This window comes from Sturnira hondurensis, unplaced genomic scaffold (genome assembly GCF_014824575.4).
Source record: "Sturnira hondurensis isolate 20B ecotype Veracruz unplaced genomic scaffold, ASM1482457v3 Scaffold0023357, whole genome shotgun sequence".
NCBI classification, from domain to species: domain Eukaryota; kingdom Metazoa; phylum Chordata; class Mammalia; order Chiroptera; family Phyllostomidae; genus Sturnira; species Sturnira hondurensis.
The window spans coordinates 11,191,826-11,215,412 of record NW_028095988.1 but is presented as its reverse complement, the minus strand read 5'-3'; the positions used below and the strand labels follow the sequence as shown (position 1 = coordinate 11,215,412).

General features: G+C 42.6%; 1 protein-coding gene across 1 annotated transcript; it reads right to left on the bottom strand.

Moving 5' to 3' along the window:
• Nucleotides 1-3,865: 3,865 nt before the first annotated feature.
• DAD1 (defender against cell death 1) lies at nt 3,866-23,339 on the bottom strand. Its single transcript, XM_037037565.1, has 3 exons — nt 23,038-23,339; nt 12,185-12,359; nt 3,866-4,098 (listed from the first exon to the last, which is right to left on the bottom strand). The coding sequence occupies exons 1-2, from the start codon at nt 23,246-23,248 to the stop codon at nt 12,229-12,231; spliced, it is 342 nt and encodes a 113-aa protein (XP_036893460.1). The 5' UTR covers nt 23,249-23,339; the 3' UTR covers nt 3,866-4,098; nt 12,185-12,228.
• Nucleotides 23,340-23,587: the final 248 nt, after the last annotated feature.

The window sequence follows — 23,587 nt, the reverse complement described above, 5'->3', positions numbered from 1 at the left end:
CGCTGACGGCCGCCATGAGAGTGCTGGCATGCCAGGGCACTTAGGTTAACAGGGCACGTCCACTTCCATTTCCCTGGGGCAACTGTGTGAGGAATTATTATCCCCATGTTTATTATTTTATTTCATTCAACGCTTCATCCAAATGCTTTGGAATCAGAGGGAAATAAAACTGAAACCCTAACACTTGCAAACTGAGTTTCTATTTCCTCATCTGAGAAGAAATGCCACCACCGGACCTCACGGGGTTAGCGGGAACACGAGGAATGGGAGGACGCTTAACGCCTCGTGGGGAGCGCATTGTTGGCACACTGCCCTGTTCAGCGAGGGCCGTCTTATCATTTATTTTCCCTGCGCTATAGGGCACAGTGCCTAGGTGTCTAATTATCTGCAAAATTTTAGAGACAGAACAAAGGGTCAACAAAGTCAGTGGCAGAACAGGCCCTTAAATCAACATCTTCAGATCAAGCAAGTACTTTCTGCATCACCAGGCTGCCTCTCTGGTGGCTTAAAAATACCTCTTTTTTTATCCTGTTGACGTAAGTTTTGCATGAGCTTGGACCCACCTATTAAATCAGTGTAAGTAAATAAAATATCATTTTATTTAGTTCTTCACAAGCTTCCTCCTCCTTTATTCTTTCCACATCTAAAATCTCTGTTCAGGGAAGTGCTGTTTTCCCCCACAGGAGAAACCCATTTTGGGGTATCTGTTAAATTTTAAAAAATGAAAGGTACGTATAAAGTTATATCACACTGAAACTTCAGCCTAGACGCCCAGAGCTGCAAGCCACTAAGCTGGGAGGGCAGCAGCGTCACACCGGGTTCATACAAGCTCCCCGGCCTCCAGTAGTCGCCAGTGCCAGCTTGCTGAGCCTCCAAAACCAGGTCTTGGGGAGCAGGTCTCTGGGAGCTCACCAAGTATTTCCCAACCATCATTACAAGTGTTTTGAAGCACAAACATGAAAAGATGTGATCAAAGAGGCCAAAGGTATAGGCTGCTAAGAAAAGAAAACACGGGAGATAATTTCCATGTGATGGAGACAGGAAATGTGTGGGCAGGAGGCGCTTAGGGCTGGGCCTGCCACCACCACCAAGAATGGCAGAGAGCAGACTACGAACGCACAGTGCTTGTGACAAATGGCTTCCGGCCCCACAAAAGAGCACAGAAAATAAAAATAAACCCACCATAAACGTGTTGAGCTAGAGGCAACAGGAAACGCTACAGTATACCTCGCTCTCTCTCCCATTGTACTCAAATCCCCTGCTCAACATGCCACGTGGTGTGCCTGCCCGAGTGGAAGCCCCAAGGAGCAGCATCATTACAACGCAGCAGGTGGCATTAAGAAAGGGCCCCCAAAAAGGAAGAGGCCTCTAGTGACCATTTTGCCTCTCCTGGTTCAGTGCCTCTCATCTGCCACATCTTTAGCTACCTCAGCTAAAAGAAAACACCTAAGAATCAGAGGGCAAGGGGTGGGGGGTAATACACGTTTTTTAAGCTCGAAGGAGTAGTTCCACAGGCTAGTTCTTCTGTATATAGACTTGAGAACCACTGAGGAAGTCAACAGAAACCTTTAAAAAAGTCCCTCCTAATGAGCTTTTAACTAAGTTAAACTCAAGACGCCAAAAGCAGTCTGGAGCTTCTGCCCTGTTGCAAGTGGCAAAGGACACAGCACAGGTGAGTGCTTCCTGCTGACGGCCCCTGGCTTGGGCAGCTCACCTCAGGCACAAGAGCAAACCCAGTAAATGGGAATTTAGCCTCTGCCCCACTATCTCTTTTATCCAAAATACCTGGTTATCAGTGTAGACTAGAAATAATCCAGAAGCCTCCTAATAAAGCTACATCTGTATATAAAAGTTTTAAAGAGAACTACCTGGACCAATCACAATTTTAGGGAACTAGCACCCCTGAGAAGGGCGAACCAGGGCCCAGTGACTAACAGCCTGCTTTTGGAGTGTAAGCATGCCCGTGTACTGGAGAAAAAGCTTGCACACTCCTGATCTAGATCTATTCTGAAACGTAGCTGTGTGTCAGTTACCTGGAGAGCTCATCATCAACACGGAAGCCCAAGCTTTTCACCAAGTTCCCAGGGAATTAGGAGGTGCACCAAAATCTGAGAACCACTGCTCTAAACCAGTGCTTCCCAAACCTTCACACACACATGGATCCCCTGGGGACCCTGTTAAAACAGATTCTGCTTTAGTGGGGTCTGGGGTAGGGCTTGAGTCTCCTTTTCCACCAAGTTCTAGGTGTTATCGGTACCACCGGTCAGTGGACTACATTTTGGGGAGCAAGAATGCAGATCGGTGCTTCCCCAACCTGGCTGCCCGTGAGAATCACCTGGGCAGCTGTGCAAAGTACAACTGCCACCCTCAGTGATTTTCACTCACTTGCTCTGGGGTGTGCCCTGGACAATGAGATTCATTTTTACACTCCCCGAGGGATTCTACTGTGCAGCCGAGTTGGAAAATCTGTGTGGCACCGCTCCTCATCTCAGTGGTCAGCTCAGATTAAAGAGCAGCATTCTCGACACAGCTTGCTTATTCCTTCTATGCAGCACCTGAGATGGAAATGGGATGTAGTGGGGATTACCTGGAAATAGGCCCAGGCTTTCACCAGCAGACCTGTTCCACCCGCACTGTGTCAGCTCTGATCTTGAGCACATTACAAATCTGAGCTTCTATTTCTCCATCTAATGAGGACTGGAACCCCTGAGATAATCAATCAGAGAATAAAATGAGAGAATATTTGTGAAGGTAGTGTGGAGAATACCATATCCTATAAACACGCATATAAACAAACCACCCCGCTTTGCACTCTGCTCACATTGCCTGAGAGATGCACAGAGGATGTCCAGAAAGAGTTCCGCCATTGTTAACATAATGAGAACAGTTTGCGAGACATGGATGTAACCTGGCAGCTAAGGGGAGCAGACTGGCATGTGCATGTGTGAACGACAATTTCACTGTACTAGTCAGTGGGTAAATGCCATTGAGTGAGCATGTATACTGTGCGGCCATCACATTCAAAATGACTGAGCAAGTAGAGCAATGAATCTCCATCAGATTTTGTGTTAACCTTGAACATTCCTCTGCAGAAACTATTTGGATGATTCAGAAGGCCGCAGCTATGGGCAAGTGGTGACTGGCAGCTTCATCACAACAACGTGCCTGCTCATGCATCACATCTTTACAGAGTTTTTTGCAAAACATCAAGTCACCCAGGTGACTCAGCCCTCCTACAAGCCAGATTTAGCACTGTGACTTCTGGCTTTTCCCAAAACTAAAATCACCTTTGAAAAAGATGAGATTTCAGACTGTCAATGAGATTCAGGAGAATATTACAGGGCAGCTGATGGCGACTGGGAGAACTGAGTGAGGTCCCAAGGTGCCGACTTTTAAGGGGACTGAGGTGTCATTGTCCTATGCACAGTGTTTCTCGTATCTTCTTCAACAAATGTCTCTATTTTTCACATTTGTGTGGCTGGATACTTTCTAGACAAACTTCATGTATTACCTTTCACCACAAAGTATATCAAAACAGCTATAAATTATAAATGTGGAAGCAAACAGTTCAATTTCTAACGAAGTGCTTAATGACACAGTTCCAGGAAAGCAGTGTCCTAGAAGGGAACAACTGTAACAACTGAAAGATCAGTATAGGATTACCAGGTCCAGGAAAAGGACAAAGGAGTGAGCACTGCCTTTTGTCATTAACTTCTAATAGGCTTTAATGAACACATGGCATGAGATTCACAGCTGCCAAGTCATCAACGCCTAAAGAACTCTGCACAGAGGATTGAAGGAATGAAATATTCTGGTACTGATAAAGAATAAAAACAAACAACAACAACAAACAGAGCCAGAGGCCTAGAAAGGAGTGGGATGGAGTTTAATTTGGAAGGCAGAAAGGTCACACAGTGGAAGGGAGGTCAGTAAATAGACGCTCGTTACAAAGTCGTCCTGACACGGAAGGGAGGGAACTTCGCTGGCTCCCCGCGGCACGCCGAGTCAGAGCCACAGTGAGCGCAAATCTGAAGAAAATCCACGCGTCCAACAGGCTGCCATGTCAGAGCTCTTCTCCGGGGGAAATCAAAAGTGAACCTAAAAGAAAGAAGTAGGAAGGTAAGAGGAGACATCCAAGGTTTTTAAAAATGTCATATGATACAGACAGTGCCCCCAAAGTCTGAGCAGTATTTAAGCCAGGCTAGCACCAGAATAAAGCAAATATTTTTCACTAAACATTTTATACACTAATCCATAAAAATTAATACTCAAATCCGAATTCCCAGCACACCAAGGTGAAGCTAACTAGGAATCAGCAGACACGATTCTAACTCCACTCCAGAATCAATCAGCCCGAGCCTTTACCTAAGCCCCTCTGTCCTCTCAGCCCCGACGCTTTGAGGTGAGGAGGCAGCGCTTTAGCCTAAAGAACTTCTCTGGGTCCAGGAAGCTAATAAAGCACTCAATTCCAGTTTGGCGGGTAGGGGATGGAAGAAGAGAATTCAAGAGAGAAAAATAGAGAAAAATTCCCAATCTCAGATTTAACAAAGGAAATAGAGAAGAAATTTTGTTTTCATTTAAAGATAAGTTTATCCTGGGGAAGAATGTGGAGAGTAACACCCAGAAGTGTCCACATGGCTGCCAGACTCGGGTGAGACTGGGATCTGGAAGCCATGAGGTGGGCCCTGCCCAACAAACCGGGGCTTCCTTTCTAGTGCCTCCAGGAGAGCGGGGCTCTGATGCAGGTGCGGTCAGAAAGGAGCCCCCCACCCCCCAGCACCAGGGGCTCCAGAGTCTCCAGCCACAGAGCCGATCTTCCTGCAGCGAGCCATACAAACACTGTAATCTACTGCGTGTCATGACTTGAAAAGGCTGGGAAACACCTCCTCTCAGAAGAGCACGGCTACCCCAGTAGGTAAAAGGGCACCACCTTATTTTGTGCTTTGGTTCTGATCTGGAATTTCAGTATCAGAGCTTAAAAAGAAAGACCTTAGACTTCTAGCCAGAGTGCTTTCATTTCACTAACAATGATATTTAGAGAAATGTTACATAATTGCAGAACATTCCTATATCAGTGGCATTGTGAGAAATGTGTAGAGAACAAAAACAGGGAACAAAACATACCCACGATGCCAATCAAGAACAAACAGACCTATTAAAACTCACCTTTCACTCCATCAAATTCTTAAAGCAACAGCCTATGAATGACTATGACACCACTTCGAATGGCCAAGGGGTGACAGGCCTGGAGAACAGGGCCATTTCACAGAAGCGCTCTGACACACAATTACAAAGAAATCCTGTTTAGTACAAATGTCAAGTTTGAGATTCTATGATATTAAAACACTTAAATCTAAGACACTAGAGCTGGTCCACGTAGAAGGCAAAAATGACTCGTCTCTTTGATAGTGGTTTTCAGAAGATTCTATTTCCAAAGTCCTGCTCCCTTCTTTTAAGGCAAAAATATATTTACCAGGCAGTATATACTAAAAGTACAGATTCTAGGAGTCCTTGAAATGTTAGCTCAGTAAAATTGGACTGCTCAACAACTCAAAAGAATTGTTTCCACTGCCAACCAAGACAGTTTCCTCCTCTGATAGGAAGACATTCAAAATGGAAGAAGCCTACTGAGAAAAGTTAGCACAACTTCGCCTATTTCACTCACGCAGAAAAGACAGCACCACTGATCAGTCTATTCTAATCATCTTAAAAGAAAGCAAGGCACTACACAAAGAACTGTTAAAAATGATTACTCCCTGCACAGACACAAAAGACAGTGCCAGACAGGGTCACTGCTATTTGGAACCCTAACCCACCCCAGCACCATCTCCGCTCAGACACCAGCACCGAGCTATCAGTACATATTCAAATACTGATTTTCCTTCAAACCCATCTGGTCACCCAATTAAAACTGAAATTAGATAAAATGTGAATCAAAGATCGTTCTGTGGAAATTCTGGGTTCAGAGCTCAATTTCAATCACTACAATTTCAGAAGGCACAGATCGTACACATCTAAAAATGAAAGGAGCTTTAGAGACCAGCTCATCTCGCCCTCTCATTTACAGACGGGGAAACCAACCAGGCAGACAGATCTGTCCAACCTCACGGCCACCAGCCACAGGCTGACTATTTAACTTAGTTAAAAGTAAGTAAAATTCAAAATTCAATTCCTCCATCACTAGCTTCATCTCAAATGTTCATAAGCACATGAGCGGACTTTGAACATGGCAGAGTCCACGGTGGCCCTCTCTGGATAAAGTCGGGTCTCGTGGCTTTCTCCTGGATCGCAGCAGCAGAGACAGCCGACTCTGCAGAAACACCTGACATAGCCCAACTTCACTCTTTCCTATCACCCTCTCCTGTTTTTTCCATTTGTAAAAAAGTTTAGTATTTTAAACAAAAACCTTGTAATAATATACATATATATATACATTACCCAAAAGTCTCTAAACATAACAGACAAGGAAATAAAACTTTTGAGTCAAAATGTCTGTTAAGTCCCCAGTCAGTCACTTACTGGTCCCAGGGCCTAGACAAGTCAAGTTAAATTTCACCTGGGTTTAACAACCTCACGTGTAAACAGGGAGGCTGCCTGTCTGCCTGTGTCAGAGGCTGGGCCGTGGGGGTCGCATGGGCTGTGTGTGAAGTGTACGTGGAATGGAGGCTAGTCCTGCCAGCCTGGTGATAACTACAACATAGTTCACAAATACTGTCTAATGTTGTAAAAGTGGCCTTGCATAAACACTGCGCATTTTATTATAGACAGTCACACTTTCACGTTCCTCCGAATAGCTGGTGGGAATCTGGTAATATGGATAGAAGCCAACAACTGAAGGAAGGGGAAAAAAAGAGCAAAGCCCAACTAAGGATCTACACAAATAGCCCGATCCTCCTCAAACACAATGGGAACGATCATGAATTCTAGTAATCAGAGACCTGAACAGCTGCAAGAAACTGATGAACATCCAGGCCAATCCCCTAACTGTGCAGAAAGGGAAACCGGGGTGAGGGACAAGCTTATTTGTCCACTCCACAATGTGCGTCTTCGACCTAGCCTCCTGTTTATTTTTTCTTGACTTCTTTCTTCCACAGCACTTTCCACATGTCTTAGCATCCACATAACTAATGATACAGGTATTTAATACAGCATTTTCTTGCAGTTAAAAACGATTTGTTCTGCATACACTCATTCAACAAACATGCATTGTGACTGCTAGCCGGTACTAAGCTCTGAGGCCCCAACCCTCAGTGGGCGAGAAAGGGAAGTGAATCAATAGTTTCATAACAACGTGGTAAGTGCAGCATCAGAGACATGCACCGGCACCCCCGAGGGCCCCAGAAGAGGTGCCTGCGAAACACTTGGCCGAAGTTGACTTGGAATAGGAATCACCAAGCTGTAAAAATGGAGAAAGTAAGGCAGGGAGCCAGAGCAGCAATGATCTTCATAAACACAAATCTACTCAATATTCTCTCTCTCTCTCTCTCTCTCTCCCTCTCTCTCTCTCTCAGGTAGCTTTAAATGGATCAAATACAAAACATTCGCCAATTAGAGAGCCATCAAGTAGTGTGGTTTTTTAGTAAATACAATAAGCACATTCAAGGTTTTAAGAATAATAGGTAAAGGATTAATCTTGCCCTCTCAGGAAAAAATGGGGTGGAAGAAAGATCACACTGTGTATAGCTCAAAATATGTTCTACAAATTTAGAATAATTCCCTTTTTAAAAAATGTATTTTCTTTTTATTTTCTTAATTTAAGATATTTTATTGTTTTTCAATTACAACTGTATTTTCTCCCCACCCCTCCCCCCAACCCACTCCAAACCCACCTCCCTCCCTTGCTTCCACCCTCCCCCTTGGTTTTGTCCATGTGTCCTTTATAGTAGTAGTTCCTGAAAACCCTTCTCCCCCACTGCCTCCTCCCCCTCCCCATTGCCCCCTCCCCCCACTCCTCTGGCTATTGTTAGATTGTTCTTAATTTCAATGACACTGGTTATATTTTGTTTGCTTTTTTCTTTTGTTGATTATGTTCCAGTAGAAAGTTCCCTTTTGAGAAGTTATTTGGTGGCTGAACTTAATTCACTATATGATGAAATGTCAAAAAGAAAGTGAAATTGTTTTAAAAGCCATCCCCCCAACAAAAAATTAAAGGAGGTCATATTGAAAGCAAAAACAGTCCTAGAACAAACCAAAATAGAGCTCGGGAACAGACAAGATAAGGAAAGAAAATAAGCCCTGCACAAGGTCTTTCCTATGTGACAAGAGCCTTGGGCCACTGCAAGGCTCCACACCCTTTGAACCCAACTCAACCCTGCCCACTTCTGGCCAGAATGTAAAGAAATCCCCACCCAGCACCTAAACCCACTTGGACCTCTGCTGCCCTCCTGTGACTGGAAGAAAGTAGGTTTTATCACGAAGACTTCAGGGGCTTCCTCCCCAAACTCAACTTCTCTTACGCTTTGGAAGTACAGTCTCTCAGCACATGATATGTACAATCCGGTAGGTGGCAGTATTACCTAAAGAATAATATTTAGACTCTTTCTAAAATAATTCTCTAGATTATTATACTTTGATTAATTTGAAAAGCCAGTGGTAATTACATATTTATAAATAGTACTGCTTGTCAGAGTTATGTTCTCCCAGCACTGTGGCCCCCTTGCTCCATCCAGAATTAAACATTATGAATTTTTAAAGACCTGTGAGAGGATAGCCTCCATCGTAAAAATCAAAGCAACACGAATAAGGTTTTAATACCAGTGTTGGCCAAACTATCTCCACTGGCTGAGCGCACTTCCAAGCTCAGGTCTGACCTGTGCGCCCACTTCCCTTCACCCTCTGATCCAGGGCCCGAGTTCAGGAAATTTCCTCCCCAGACTGTGACCCAAACTATGACTGTGACTGTCCCTCTCTTGTTCTATTCCCTTTGGAACACCTGAGATAGTCTGTCATATTTCTTTTTTTTTTTTTGAGAATTGCACAAAGACATATGGAAAACAAAACAGAAAATAACTATAGAAAGTGTGTAAATTTTTAAACATTCAAATCTGCTGGTTTTAAATATTTCCCCCAAACTCATGCAACAGCAGACGTTCCAGGTGTTTGTTCTTTTATATCCAACTCGCCATGTGCCTGGCAAGTACGGGGAGTGTTCAGTATGTTTCGTTTCACCTCTGAGTCAGTGTAAATATTGAGAATTCGCTTGGAAACTGCTTTAAATGTTGTGTTACACTGCACACAGAACTGAGTTAGAGGCACATAAAAAAGGGCAAATAGATGTATGTTAAACATTAAAACAGGACAGTAAAGTAGAAGTTAAATAAAGGCCCTCTGTGGGCAGTCCCCAGGGAGAACGTACTCTCTATAAAATGATCTGACGCTCTGGTCTGGGATTAGAAGACTCTGCTGGCCCTTGGGCCCATAATTCCCAACTGAACAGGTGGCTCTAGGTCGTTAGAGTAGTCTGCAGTCACAGTTTCTGCTAAACCTGCTTTTTTTGGTCTGTTTTTGTCACAATTGTGAAACGCTAAGCTCTCTGCAGCAGAGTCCTCCTCCAATCACAACAACCCTAGGAAATGATTCTCCATGACTTGGTATCTCCCTGAGCCCAGAAAACATCCCTGAAATGTTTATGCTGTCGCTTTCTTAAGCATACACATGACTCATCTAGAAAAAAATAACTTGACAAATCTAGAGTAAGGCAATCAGAAGACTTAAGACCTTTCCAGCAAAATTACTACCAGGAAGCCCAGGAGCTACTCATGTTTGTAGGTGCAAGGTCAGCGACAGTGGGTATGCTTTCCAGCTGCACTCGAAGAGTTATCATTGGTCAGACACCCCATCTGCTGCTTCCACACAGTGGGAAGCTCCCTCTCCACTCCCACAGCACTTTGTTCCCATCTTTAGTGTGGCCTGAACGATGCTGTATTTGACTGCTGTGTCTGCACGCCTTCTCCCCTACTATAGGGCAGGAGCCACATTTTACTCTTCTTTGTATTTCCAGTAATAAGGCATCAACTGGCACATAGAAATGGAAGAATGGGGAGGGACAACTCAAGTCCTAATCAGTTCTCCAAAGAGTTAAATTAAACTGTATTAGAACAGTAGGGAAAAAAATAGCATAAAAAGTAATTCCCAAACTTTTTCAATGCAATGAACAACCTGTCACCTTACCACTATCAAAAATGAAACAGAAATGGTTTTGAGGCAATATCGATAATGAAAAGAATCTATGTAATATAAGTAACTAATTAATTCATGCCAGAAATTGAAGTACAGTCATTGTCAATTACTGCATTTAGTAATGGGTTGGCCAAAAAGTTTGTATGGTTCTTTCCATAAGGTGGCTCTAGTAGTGCTTAATTGTCTTTAACTTCATTCAAAACAATTGTGTTAGACTGTATTGTCACAGCCGTCATATCAGCGTGCATTTAAAAGAGACTTATCAAAACTGGTGAATTTTTGTGTAGCCATTTTAATATTGAAGGAAGGTGGAAGGAAATATGCAACATTTTCAGCATGTTATGCTTTATTATTTCAAGAAAGGTAAAAATGCAACTGCAATGCAAAAAAAAGATTTATGCAATGTATGGAGAAGGCACTGTGACTGACCAGACGTGGCAAAAGTGGTTTGCAAAGTTTTGTACTGGAATTTCTTGCTGGACAATGCTCACAGTCAGGCAGACCAGCTGAGGTTGAAAGAGATCAAATCAAAACATTAATTGAGATCAATGTTATACCACATGGGAGATAGCCAACATACTCAAAATATCCAAATCAATAAAAGTACTGGTGAAAGTAAAAACATGTGTCTTTCATTTTACCAAAAAAAAAAAAAAAAAACAAAACCACGGACTTTTTGGCCAACCCATTTGGCCAACCCATTTCTCCCTCCCAGGGGTAGGTAGGGAGGGAGAAAGACAGGGAGAGAAACATCCATGTGTGGTTGCCTCTCCCACATCCCCAATTGGGGACCTGGCCCGCAACCCAGGCATGTGCCCTGACTGGGAATTGAACCAGTGACCCTTTGGTTCACAGGCCAGTGCTCAATCCACTGAGCCACACCAGCCAGGGCTGGAGCTCTGTTTCCTCATATGTAAAATAAGTGTTGCTATAGAGTTTGGAAAGCATTCATGCACTTCTTAGAGCTTTCGGGTTCTGCTTGGAAGGGCGGGATAGAGAGGAAGGCATAACACACATAAAGGAGAGTCCAAGCAAAGAGGACTCTTCAACTTGTCAATGAAAACAACTCCAGCTCCAACACTGTTTTATATAGAGAATCTGTATCAGAGTTTGTTTAGGAAAAAAAGCTCTGCCCTGGCCAAGTGGCTTAGTTGGTGGGAACATCATCCTGTACACCAAAAGGCTGTGGGTTCAATTCCTGATGAGGGCACAAACCTAGGTTTCAGGTTCAAACCCTAGTCAGGGTGCATACAGTAGGCAACCAATCGATGTTTTTCACATCAGTGTTTCTCTCTCTCTCTCTCCTTCTCTTTCTCTCTCTCCCTTCCCCATCCCCTTCCTCTCTCTCCAAAAATCAATAAACATATCCTCAGAGGAAAATTTTAAAAATTTTTTTCTAAAAAAAAGGAAAAAGGTTAAAAAAAGATAACTACTAAAAAAGAAAAATAATAAACAACTGGCATCTCACACTATATTCTAAAGTGTTCTCCCAAGCTAATCCAATTTCACCTTTTATTTCTCCTTTAGCATACATATTAGCAAATGGCCAGTCATTCATTCAGCACATACCGGACATCTGTCAGGTATAAACACTGTAAGGTACTATGGAGACAATGGCCCAATATTTAAAGCCATCAAAGATCAAAATCAGAAAAAATTACAAAGCAAATCTAATAGCAAAACCTACAATTTTTGTCTCTTCCAAGATCTCAGAGTTATTTTCATGGAGCTACTGATGCAGAAATTTATGTATTAGCTACAGGCAAACTCCCATTTTCTGTTATCTTAATGATTTGCAGAACAGTGAGAAGAGAAGTCAATGACCAAGAGCAGCAGAACTGATGAATCATGATGATATTAAGGCATACTTTGCAGGCTGATGAAAAATTCTGCAAACATCTTATCAGCAATATGGGAACCTTGCCAACCACAATCAAAACCAGGCCCATACAATCTCCATTTCTAAAGCCAACATGGTGGGACAAAGGCTATGATCCCTACTTACATTCTGATGGTCTCCCACTCCTCAATTAAGCAAACAGGAAGGAGTCAGCCAACAAAGTTCATGACAACAAGGTGCAGGATGGTGCTGGCAAAGAGAAAATCAGCAAAGGCTCGTTCCGGGGAGATGCCTTGGAAATCTGCTTTGTTCTGTGGGTTGATCTGTATTCTCAGACAAACTGTAGAAGAAGCAAAACACAAAAGTTATTATCTAGAACAAATATAAAACAAATATGACTGTTAATCAACACACATACACACACCCTATGACACAGCAATTCCACTCTAACAGAAGTGATACATAAACGCAACAAAGGCATTCACAGGAATGAAACCCATGACAGCCCCAAACTGGAAAGAGTGTGAACATCTATGGACAGTAACATGGACAAGTTATGGCATGTGCACAACGGAACACTATATAGCAGTGAAGGGGGCAGGGGAAATGGAGGGAGGTGGTAAAAGGGTACAGACTTCCACTTATAAAATAAAGAAATGGTAGGGATGTAACGCACAGCACGGTGATTATTCTAACACTGTTACATGATATACAGGAAAGTTGTTCAGTGAGTAAATCCCATGAGTTCTAATCACAAGAAGAATTTTTTTCCTTTTTTATCTTTTTACTGTAGCTATATGAGCAGATAAATGTTAACTGAACCTCTTATAACCCTTTCACAATATATGTAAATAAAACCATCCTGTTGTATGCCTTAAACTTATATAAAGATGTATGTCACAAAACTGGGGATGGGGGGAATCAGCAAACCAAAAAAAAAGGAACTTCACAACATGGATGAATTCCACAAATATAATGTTGAACAACATAGTCCAGGCACAAAAAATACATGCTGTGGAATTACACTGACCTAAACGCAAAATGAGGCAAAACCAACCCACAGTAACAAACGCCAAGCCAGGAGAGTGGCTGCCATTTTTCACAGGATGGGTGACTAGGAAGGCACGCGGTAGAGGCCTCTGGGGCTCTAGTCACACTCTGGATCGTGATGTGGGTGGTGGCTAGCTAGGTGAGTTTAAAACTCATCAAGGTGTGCACTTGAGTTTTATGCTCTTCTTTGTTAAAGGAAAAAGTACAACTTCTCAGAGTTAGGTTAAAAACCAAAGGCTTACTCAGAAAAGTTGTATATATAACCAAAAATTCTTTGGAACTCTCTTATCACCTAAGTTTATAATTACACCTAGATTAGAAAGTAGCTGAGGCAGTAACAAAGGGGCTGAATTGAATGACACAAAGTTATAAACTAATTTTCAACAGACTGTATATTGGATAGCAGAGATTATAGAAGTAAGATGCTTATCTGTAAAGACCTCACGGTTGTAGAAAATCTTTGATCTCAAAGTTCTAGCAGCTGCTCATCTCAAAAAAGAAGGCAAAAGACCTCAGCTACATTAACTTTGACAGAGAGCTCTCCACTGCCACATTATACACCCTCAAAGATTCCAACCTGATACATTAGCTACAGTCACCAACCATCTGACGTGAAAAGTGTGCTCCCAGAATAAACTTTCCCACATCTTTATGCCCATGATACACAATGGCACTGGGTAAGAAAACCCAAATTTGCTCCAGGCTAGCATCCATCCCATCACTAACCAAGAAAAGGAAATGAATTGAGATCTAACCCAAAAGTCGGAAAACTATCAGAATTCTCCACAGTCCATCACCATGGCAACAGTTTTCATTATGCGTAAACATGTAAACACTGCAGAGCACAATTGATCTTTTCAAGCACCTGGACGCTTTGAACTATGAAGGACACTGACTGAAATCCTGCTGTGGATGGAGGACAGACTGGTTCATGCATTTTGGAGAGCAGCTAGCAATATCTATTAACATTTAAAATGTTTGTACCTTTTGACTAAGGAATTTATCTTACAGAACAATGACATTCTAACAGCATGTTTGTAAAGTTGAAAAAAAAATGAAAAAGCCCAAATGTCATCAAGGGGATTATTTAAATAAATTACACTAAGTACATGCATGAAACCCATGCACTCATTCAAAAGAATGATTTAAATGTCCCTAGGTTGAAAGTAAAGATATTCAAGGCATGTTACATGGAACAAAGCAATAAAATTATTCCATTCTATATCCCTCCATTTAAAAATGTGTATGTTTGTGTGGAGATAGAATTATTTTTTCATTTATTTTAGTTGGACTCAGGGAAAATCTGGAGAAATAGACAGCAAACTATTAATAGTGGTTATCGGGGTGGAGGACAGGGCCGTGTTTCAGGAAATGTGAGAAAACAAAAAGAGAAGCTCCCTGCGGAGGTGGTAAAACAATAAACTGATGTGTTATCATTATCATGATCACAGTAACCCCAGTCACCGTGATGACAACACGGGTTGTTGTCCTGCTGAGATACAGGACAACAGGAGGACCCTGGAGGTCATAAAGACCAACACTCAACAAGTGGTAGGGGTGGGCGTGCTGGGGGGAGGCTGCATAAATCACCTGGGAGTATGCTCCCCATTCCAGAATCTGGTAAGACATGCCCAGTGGAGAATCACAAACCTTCTAGAGTCTACAGAGATGTATGTCATATCCCTCAGATGCACTGGGGTACACGAAAGGCAAAGCACGCCTGTTCGAAAAGCTCCTCCACCAACGATCCTTCAGTCATTCCCTGACCACTTCCAAAGTCGGAAACTTCCACTTCCTGAGGCAGCCTCTCCACTTTAGCTGTTCTAATTTGACCTAGCTCCTTAAATGTTTATTCATTCAGCAAAATATTAAGTGAGCATCTATTACGTCACACATTGTCCCAGTTGCTAATAATATGACACAGAACCAGACAGATGTATGGCTCAAGGAACTTACATTCCAATGCGGAGAAACAAATAAACAAGGAAATATCACATAGTAATATGTACTATAAAGAAAATAAAACAAGGTAATAACACAGTGACTGGGAAGCTACTAAATATTTATTTTTTTATCTGATGGTCACAAACCTCTCCAAGGTGTATTTAAGACCAAAATTTGAAAGACAGGAGCCAACCATGCAAAGATCTAGGGACAGAGCATTCCAGGGAGCAAGAACAATCTTCACATGTTCTCGGCATAACAGGTAAGACCGACCAGACTACAGTGATCAAAGGCAAGAGCGGAGCGGCTGGGTGGGAAGGTTTAGGCTGGAGTTTTGTATCAGACATCCAGTGGAGATGTCAAGTGGGCAACTGAATTTACTGATTTAAAATTCAAGGAACAGGTCAGAACTAAAAATATAAATGTGGTAGTTGCAGTTATACAGACATTATTTAAATTCACCTATAAAACAAAATACAGAGAAGAGAAGGTGTCAAGAACCATGCCCCCGACAGAGAAGCACTCAGCACAAACAGCAGGAAGGGAAGACCAATGTGGTGAGAAGGAACAAGATGAGTGTAGCTCAGTAACAGCTTCGAGAAGAAACTACTCCACACAGAGGGAAGCAGCCAACTATGTTAAATGCTAAACGTTGCCAAGCATTCACGTGAAGTGGATGGCCATTAGATCTGGCAAGAGTAGGTTTACTTGATGGAAAAAGACCACCACCAAGAGGTGGTTAAGGAATGAATGGAAAATACGAAACAGCAACTACACTATTATTTCTAGGATTCTGTAATGATGGAGGAAAACAGAAATGGAATGAGAGCAGGAGGGGCTCCTAGAGTCAAATGAAAAATTTTTTAATTAAACAATATTAGAGCAGGTTTGTATGATAAAAATACAGAGAAATTAATGACACAGAATTAAGGACAACTGCAGAAGCAGAGTCCTGAGTGAGCAAGAAGACCGGATCCTCTGTACAAGGGGAGGAGCTGGCCTTTGATCAGAACGGGACACATCATCCACCACCACGGGAAGTCGGTCAGAGTTGGGATACAAGTGCAGGTGGGCTCCTGATACTTGGTGGCAAGATGACAGGACTCCCGTCTCCTTTTGTAGTGAAAAAATAAAGCAAGATCATCAACTGAAAATCAAGGAGAAGAGCAAATACAGAAGAGGGTGAAGAGAAAAGTTATAAAGCATATTTTAGAAAAGCAAACATACCAGGAAGTACACAGGACTACTGGGTAGGGCTGAGTGCCCCTTTGTGTTCCTATGCGCACCAATACTTATCCATCACAGCACTATAGCCATATTTACTTGTCTGTATCTCCCACTACATTATAAACATCATAAGAATAGAGACCATGCCCTGGGTGGTGTAGCTCAGTGGGCTGAGCACTGGCCTATGAACCAAAGGGTCACCAGTTGGATTCCTAGTCAGGGCACATGCCTGGGTTTCAGGCCAGGTCCCCAGTAGGGGGCACGTGAGAGGCAGCCACACAATGATGTTTCCCTCCTTCTCTTTCTCCTTCCCTTCCCCGGTCTAAAAAAAAAAAGACTATCTATCTATCTATCTATCTATCTATATATGTGTATATATAGATATAGATAGATAGATAGATAGATCTATATCTATATATACACATATATATATCTACACACACACACATATATATATATATATCTACACATATATATCTATCTATATATATATCTCAGTTATGTTTCTCAGTTGAATCCTCAGTTTCTTGGCAGAGAACCTAGCAACGTAATTACTCAGTGTTTCTTAAATTACTACAGGAATGCTCACAACTTAACATATNGAGACCATGCCCTGGGTGGTGTAGCTCAGTGGGCTGAGCACTGGCCTATGAACCAAAGGGTCACCAGTTGGATTCCTAGTCAGGGCACATGCCTGGGTTTCAGGCCAGGTCCCCAGTAGGGGGCACGTGAGAGGCAGCCACACAATGATGTTTCCCTCCTTCTCTTTCTCCTTCCCTTCCCCGGTCTAAAAAAAAAGACTATCTATCTATATCTATATCTATATCTATAGATAGATATAGATATAGAGATAGATAGATATAGATATCTCAGTTATGTTTCTCAGTTGAATCCTCAGTTTCTTGGCAGAGAACCTGGCAACGTAATTACTCAGTGTTTCTTAAATTACTACAGGAATGATCACAACTTAACATATATAGTGATAAGCACTGAAGATGCAGAAATGAAAAGACAGCCCCTACCCTCAAGACGAGCTCACTTTCAGAGGGAAGATGGACATGCAGTATTGTGTACATGCAGTACACAAAACAGTATCAAAGTGCCATCTATGTAATATTCTCTCTCTCTCTCTCTCTCTCTCTCACACACACACACACTGACTGAAGAGCAAAAATACTGACTATAGAGCAAAATACGAATATAGAAGAACAGACCTCTATGCTGGGTGAGTCAGAGAAGGATTCCAAAGGGAAGAAGCACTTGAACTGAGATGTCTAAGAAGTGAAGGAATTTTCCAGACAGTCAAAGCAAAGGTAAAATAGCTTGAGCTGTTCAGGAAATGACAAGTTAACTCAGTAATGCTGGAGGATAAAGTACAGTAGGCAAAGGCAAGAGATAAAGCGAAGGTATGAACAGGACTACTTCATGACAGAACCCATATATCGTGCAAAAAAAATTGAGATTTTTCTTTGGGAACCACACAATCAGATCTGCAAGTCAAAACAAGCCTGTAAACACCATGGGAGATAGACTGGAGGCTGGGAGATCAGTGCGAGAGCTTACAGGTGTCTGAACTCGTGCCCATGTCAACGGAGCATAAGGAGGTAGTGACAGATCCAAAACTCATTTAGAGTACTCTCAGGCACAAGGTTGGCAAACTTCAATCTTTTGTATAGCAGTTATGAGAGATAATATAAAGGCCCATAAAGCTGATGGGTAATTCCAAAAGAAATGCTGGCCTCCAGTCCACACAGCCAGACCACTCCCAGAAAACATTCTGGATTAGGCCTCCTTGCCTTTCAAATCAAACTGCTTTTGTATTCATAAACTAGGGGAAACAAAACTATTTTTTAATCCAAAATTGTTTCATATAGATTAGAGAACAGAATAGACCAAAGTTGTAAAATAACTTTAAAGATTATTTCAAGATCAGAGTTATTTTAAGGACAGTCTTAATCTTTTCCATTTATCCCACCTACACAGCACTTGAAATGAGCAGAAAGAGGGTTTTCAGTTTGGTAAAAAAGGAAAGCAGAAGGCCTGCCAAACCTGGCATGTTAGTCTGAAAAAGGGACAGATGTCCTCCTCTAGAGGTATCTAACCGTAAGATAAACAGTCAACTGCTGAGGATGTTTGAAACGTGTAATGAAGAAAAACACATTCTACTCTTGAGTTCCTCTCAATGCCTACTACACTGTACACTGATCAAAAAAAATTTTTCAATGGCAATTTTCTTGAAAATTTCTGATTCCTTCTTGAAACAATGGGTAAGTCTCCAAGGCATAAGGGAATAGAAGAAAACGGACCATTTTCATCAGGCCCAAATAATACCAGTCTTTTAAAAAGTGTGGTAGCATTCTATGCTGATTTAAAATGTATTGACCAATTTTCAAAGAATATTTGCAAATGCTAAACACACACATCCAGAAGGAATGGAACAGAACAGACTGCCGAAAAGAAATTAGGGAACCACACTAAAGAACTTTTCCCTCCAACTGATCCTATATGCTAACACCAACTTTTAGTCTCTCCCTTTCCCAGAACCAACTGTATGGGAAAATATATTTGCCAATGATACCTTCAAAAGTTTGAACGCCAAAATATATAAAGAACTCACATGGCCCCATCCCAGACAGACAAATAATCCAAATAAAAAATGGACAAAGGACCCAAACAGACACTTCTTCAAGTAGTGTATACCGAGGGCTCAGAGACAGGAAAGGATGCTCTGATGCTCACTATGCTCTGATGCTCTGCATCAGAGAGATGCCAATTAAAACCACAATGAGATACCACTTTACACCGGTGAGAATGGCCATCCTAAACAAATCAACAAACAACTGCTGGTGAGGTTGTGGAGAAAAGGGAACCCTAGTGCACTGGTGGTAGGAATGGAGACTGGCACAACCACTGTGGAAAACAGTATGGAATCTCCTCAAAATACTACAACTGAAACTGCCTTTTGACTCTGCAATTCCACTGCTGGGACTATACCCTAGGAATCCTAAAATATCAATTCAAAAGAACCTATGCATAGCCCTGGCTGGGGTAGCTCAGTGGATTGAGTACGGGCTGTGAACCAAAAGAACCTATGCACCCCAATGTTCACAGCAGCGTGATTTACAATTGCCAAGTGCTAGAAAAAGCCTAAGTGCTCATCGGTAAATGAATGGATCAAAAAACCATGGTACATTTGCACAATGGAATACTATGCAGCAGAAAGAAAGAAGAATTCCTACACTTCGTGACAGCATGAGTGGAACTGGAGAGCATTATGCTAAGTGAAGTAAGCCAGGCGGTGAAAGACAAATACCATATGATCTTACCTATAAGTGGAACCTAATCAAAAAAAACAAACAAATGAGCAAAATGGAACCAGAGATATGGAAATAAAGAACAAACTGTCAGTAACCAGAGGGGAGGGGGGAAGAGGATAACAGGGGAAAGAAGGGGAAGAGTCAAGTCCTCCAGGTATAAAGGACACATGGAAAAAGACAACGGGGAAGGAGGACTGAATGTTTGAGGTGGGCGGGTAGGGCAGTGGGAGAGTAACAGGGCAGGGGCAGGGGGAATGGGGACAACTGTAACAGAACAACAATTTTAAAAAAAGAAACAAAAGTCTCTCCCTTACTCAAATTAAAAAATAAAAATAAAACTCAGATGCTTTCCTATACCTACAGGATAAAATTCAAATTCCTTGGCCTGGCACTCAAAGCTCTAGCATGTAGTACAACCAATCAACATCCACAATTTCCTTTCTCAGCCAAACTGGCCTCCTCCCTTCTCTTCTAACAGGAAACGCACCACAGGGATATTAGAATCTCCAGCACCATAAATAGGTACAAGGCTTCCCTTCGCAACAATCGGAACAAAGGATAAACTTCAAATACAAATTTCCCCTTAAAACTCGTCTCCTGGGCTAACAAATGACAGAGGGAGTAAGGTCAATACTGTCAAAAGAGAAATGTAAATGATACCTTTCTGTGGTAACTATGAATTGTCATTGTCACGAATCCTTTCTTTTCCTAAAGGTACTTTCATTCTCTGACCCAATTACCTGTTATCTAACAGTTTCAGAAATCCCCGTCCCCCATGCAGACTCCACGGTTGGCATTGTCCTAGATCCATCGACCTCTCTCCTTACAGAGGAGGGAAGGGAATCTGTCAACTCTCCTTTAGCCACAACAGCCTCAAAAATAGGACTTGGCAAAAGAAAAAGTTTTCTGCTCAAAAAATCTTCTGGTTTTAGCACACTAATAACCTACAACTCTAGTCCGCACCCACTCTTCAGTGAACTGCAGGCTTCCACACAGCCCTGAGGTGTCATTTTAACCCTAGAAGCTGATGAAGTCAGGGTGATTTCAGTATGGAGATGTCTTCTTTTCTTAAAGTCAGATTTGAGCCCTGCTTCTCAAGATTCCTTTTCCTGTCTGGCTAATAGAAATTTTCTGTGTGAACAGTATTGGGGGAGGGGAGGGAGAGCCTTTAGCAAAGAGGGGAGGGTGTCTGGTGCATCGGATGATGGCACCGTATCAACTCCTGAAGGCCAAAATGCTGCCTCAGAGAAAAGGCTCTTGGTCACCTAAGTCAAAATTCAAAGATAATGAAATACCCAACCGACCAACAGGCTAGTTCACAAGTCATCAAGTCCTTAGGTTTATTTTAAGTTCTGAGAAAGAGAGAAGGTAGTGTATCTGAGTCTGAACTAGCAATTTGGATGCATATAAAGTATTCAATAGATCCATAATTTAAAGCTGTAATGAAGTCTCCACTGTAAGTGAAATTTCCAGGCCATTTTACAGCTATATTTTGTCTGTGTCCCAACCAGACTGTACACTAGTGTTGGACAGGAAACATATACTTGATGTGTCTGTTACAGACCAGGGCCAAGGAGGGTACGATATACTATTTCTGAAAGGACCCCCCACTAGGTTCACTATGCCAGCCACCAAAGGAACAACTTCTCTCAATGCCAGAGATTTGTGAAAAGGAAATGTTTGTTTAAACCTATACAGACTTAAAGTAGTGACCTAATGTCTTCATTAAACTATTAAAGTCCTTAAGGATGCACACAGACGCACACAGTCCTTCCTTCTCCGCCTGCCCTAATCTGGAGTACAATATCTCAAGAAAAAAAGTAGAAGTCCATGATTCAGGCTCCCAGCACCATCAGCTGTGTCACCACCAGGATCTCCAGTTAATCCAAAGCCATGTGGCACCTTCTCAGGGCCCACCAGCAAGAGTCCTTTCACCCCTTTTCTTCCAGGCAAAGTCTCTCCTGCTTCCTAAGCCATCTGGCAAAAGGGATCACCCCAAAGCCACGTGGTGATCTCTCCCCACCAAAGCTGCAGGGGTCCCCACTGTCAAAACCACGTGGTTCTCTCCCAGCATAGCCGCGGAATCTACGCTTAAATTCTCCCACCAACATTCCTCTGCAGCCCCATTTCTGTCTCCTCCTACAATCAGTTACACCTGCCAGTGTTCCTGTATTATTCCAAGTTTACTGGGCTGCCATCATTAGTCTGGGCAGGTATGATCCCATGTCATGGAGCCAATCTTCTCCAAGCTCTCACAGAAGTGCAGTAACCTGGGGACCTGCCCCCAATTACATCTTGGGTAGAAGTGACTTTCATCCCCCCTGGCTCAGAGCAGGGCCACAGCTATTTATCGTATCTCAAACCAGTTAAAGGTTATAGATATGTTAAATGACCATGCCTGAAGTTAACTGCAAAGCTGTTGCTGTACAAAATCAGCTCTGCAGGTTCCTGCTCCGTGTGTCCCTTCCCCCAACTCACACCTGTGGAGGGAAGGGGTAAGGACATCCTATATATCTTTCTACTATTTCCTGGACACCTTGAGTTCGGGACCCCATTCCAAATCCCTATTTGGGGCCCCCCTTTTGGCTGCATCCTGTTACATATCCCCACAGCTTTTGGTGGACCAATGTGATTAGATTCAAAATAGAATTGATAGCCTGAATGACAATGATCACGGTGAAAAAAAAAAAACATGAATCGTGGCATGTTTTTAAATTCTTAGAACAGGCTATACCAGTGACTAGCAAGATCCACAAAGTGGATATAAAACATCCACTATAAAATATAGAATGAACACTCCCTGACTCAACTGACTCAGTATTCATCAAATCCCTGTTGGGCAAGAAAGGTCCGATTTTTTTGGCAAAAATTTATGGTGACAGTCAGCTCTCATTAAATATGACAGTTCCCAGGGTATCAAATGCTGGGAATAAGAAAGAATCATAAAGCTAAAACAAAACTATGTGAATAAAAACTCTGTTCAGGATAATGACATAACATTTTCATCCACAAGATGTAAGAACAGCTAAAAGCCAGTCAAGCAAAGGATGATTCAACAAGCAAAGCTCTATTTATATTTCTTACACTGTTCATCGAAACGTTTCACAGAAGGTTAGGTGAAAGAGATGCTTCGGAGTTGGGTTTCCATTTTAAAAGTCTACCAACTTCCAAAGGGTGTTAAAGTGAAAGTCGGAATTGGCGTTTTCCCTGGACCAATGTGAAGTGAAGCGGATCTCCAGGTTGAGCAGCAACATTAAGGTAGTTTCTTTACAGATTTAATTCCAGCTTCTAGGCTGCTGTTTGGTATTTGGCATGTGACAACCTTTCGGAGCCTCAATGTCCCTATTCACAACAAGAGGTCAATGCAGGATCCTCTCATATAACTTCACAGGGGGTCATCTGATATAAAGAGTATTGTGAGGATAAAAGCAGAGCACCAAAGTAACATATTATTACTGCGATTATTTATGGAATCATTACCCGCTAGGATGAAGCTCCCCACACAAGAGATGAAGCCCGAGAGGAAAGAGTTGAAGGGGAAGGTCCCCACGAGGAGACAATAACCGAACTGCAGCGCCCCGGTCAGCAGTATATACAGAAGGTACGCGTCCAGCAACTTCAGACGCTGAGGAGTGGTGCTCAAGTATTCTTCTAAGAACCGCGAGACCACCGACATGACTGAAGCCGACATGACTACAAAAAAGATACGCCAACCTGCGCTCCGATAACTCCCACAGGACTTGACCACCACAACGGATGTAACATTTGCGCGTGCGCACCACTGTAACCCAGCTCCGCCCTCCCTGATTGGCCAATTTGCACAGGCGTGGAGGAGGGCCAAAGCGCGAAACAACTAATGCGCAGACGCAGAATACATCCGCAGGAAAACTACAACCAGAAAACGCTAATGCGCCTGCGCAGTAGGTCTATGCCGGGCTTGAGACGTGTACTTCCTCTGTCCTATTACTGCAGTCACGTTTGTGACGCTCACAGTTGCTCTGGCAACAAGGAACCGTGGAAGGAAGAAGGG

What these genes read in the sequence shown, in the direction of transcription:
- DAD1 (XM_037037565.1), bottom strand. Translation starts at nt 23,248, where the DNA reads ATGTCGGCTTCAGTCATGTCGGTGGTCTCGCGGTTCTTAGAAGAATAC. An exon ending in GGGGAGCTTCATCCTAGCGG is followed by an intron (nt 12,360 to 23,037) that starts GTAATGATTCCA and finishes CTTCTTCTACAG; the next exon opens with TTTGTCTGAGAATACAGATC.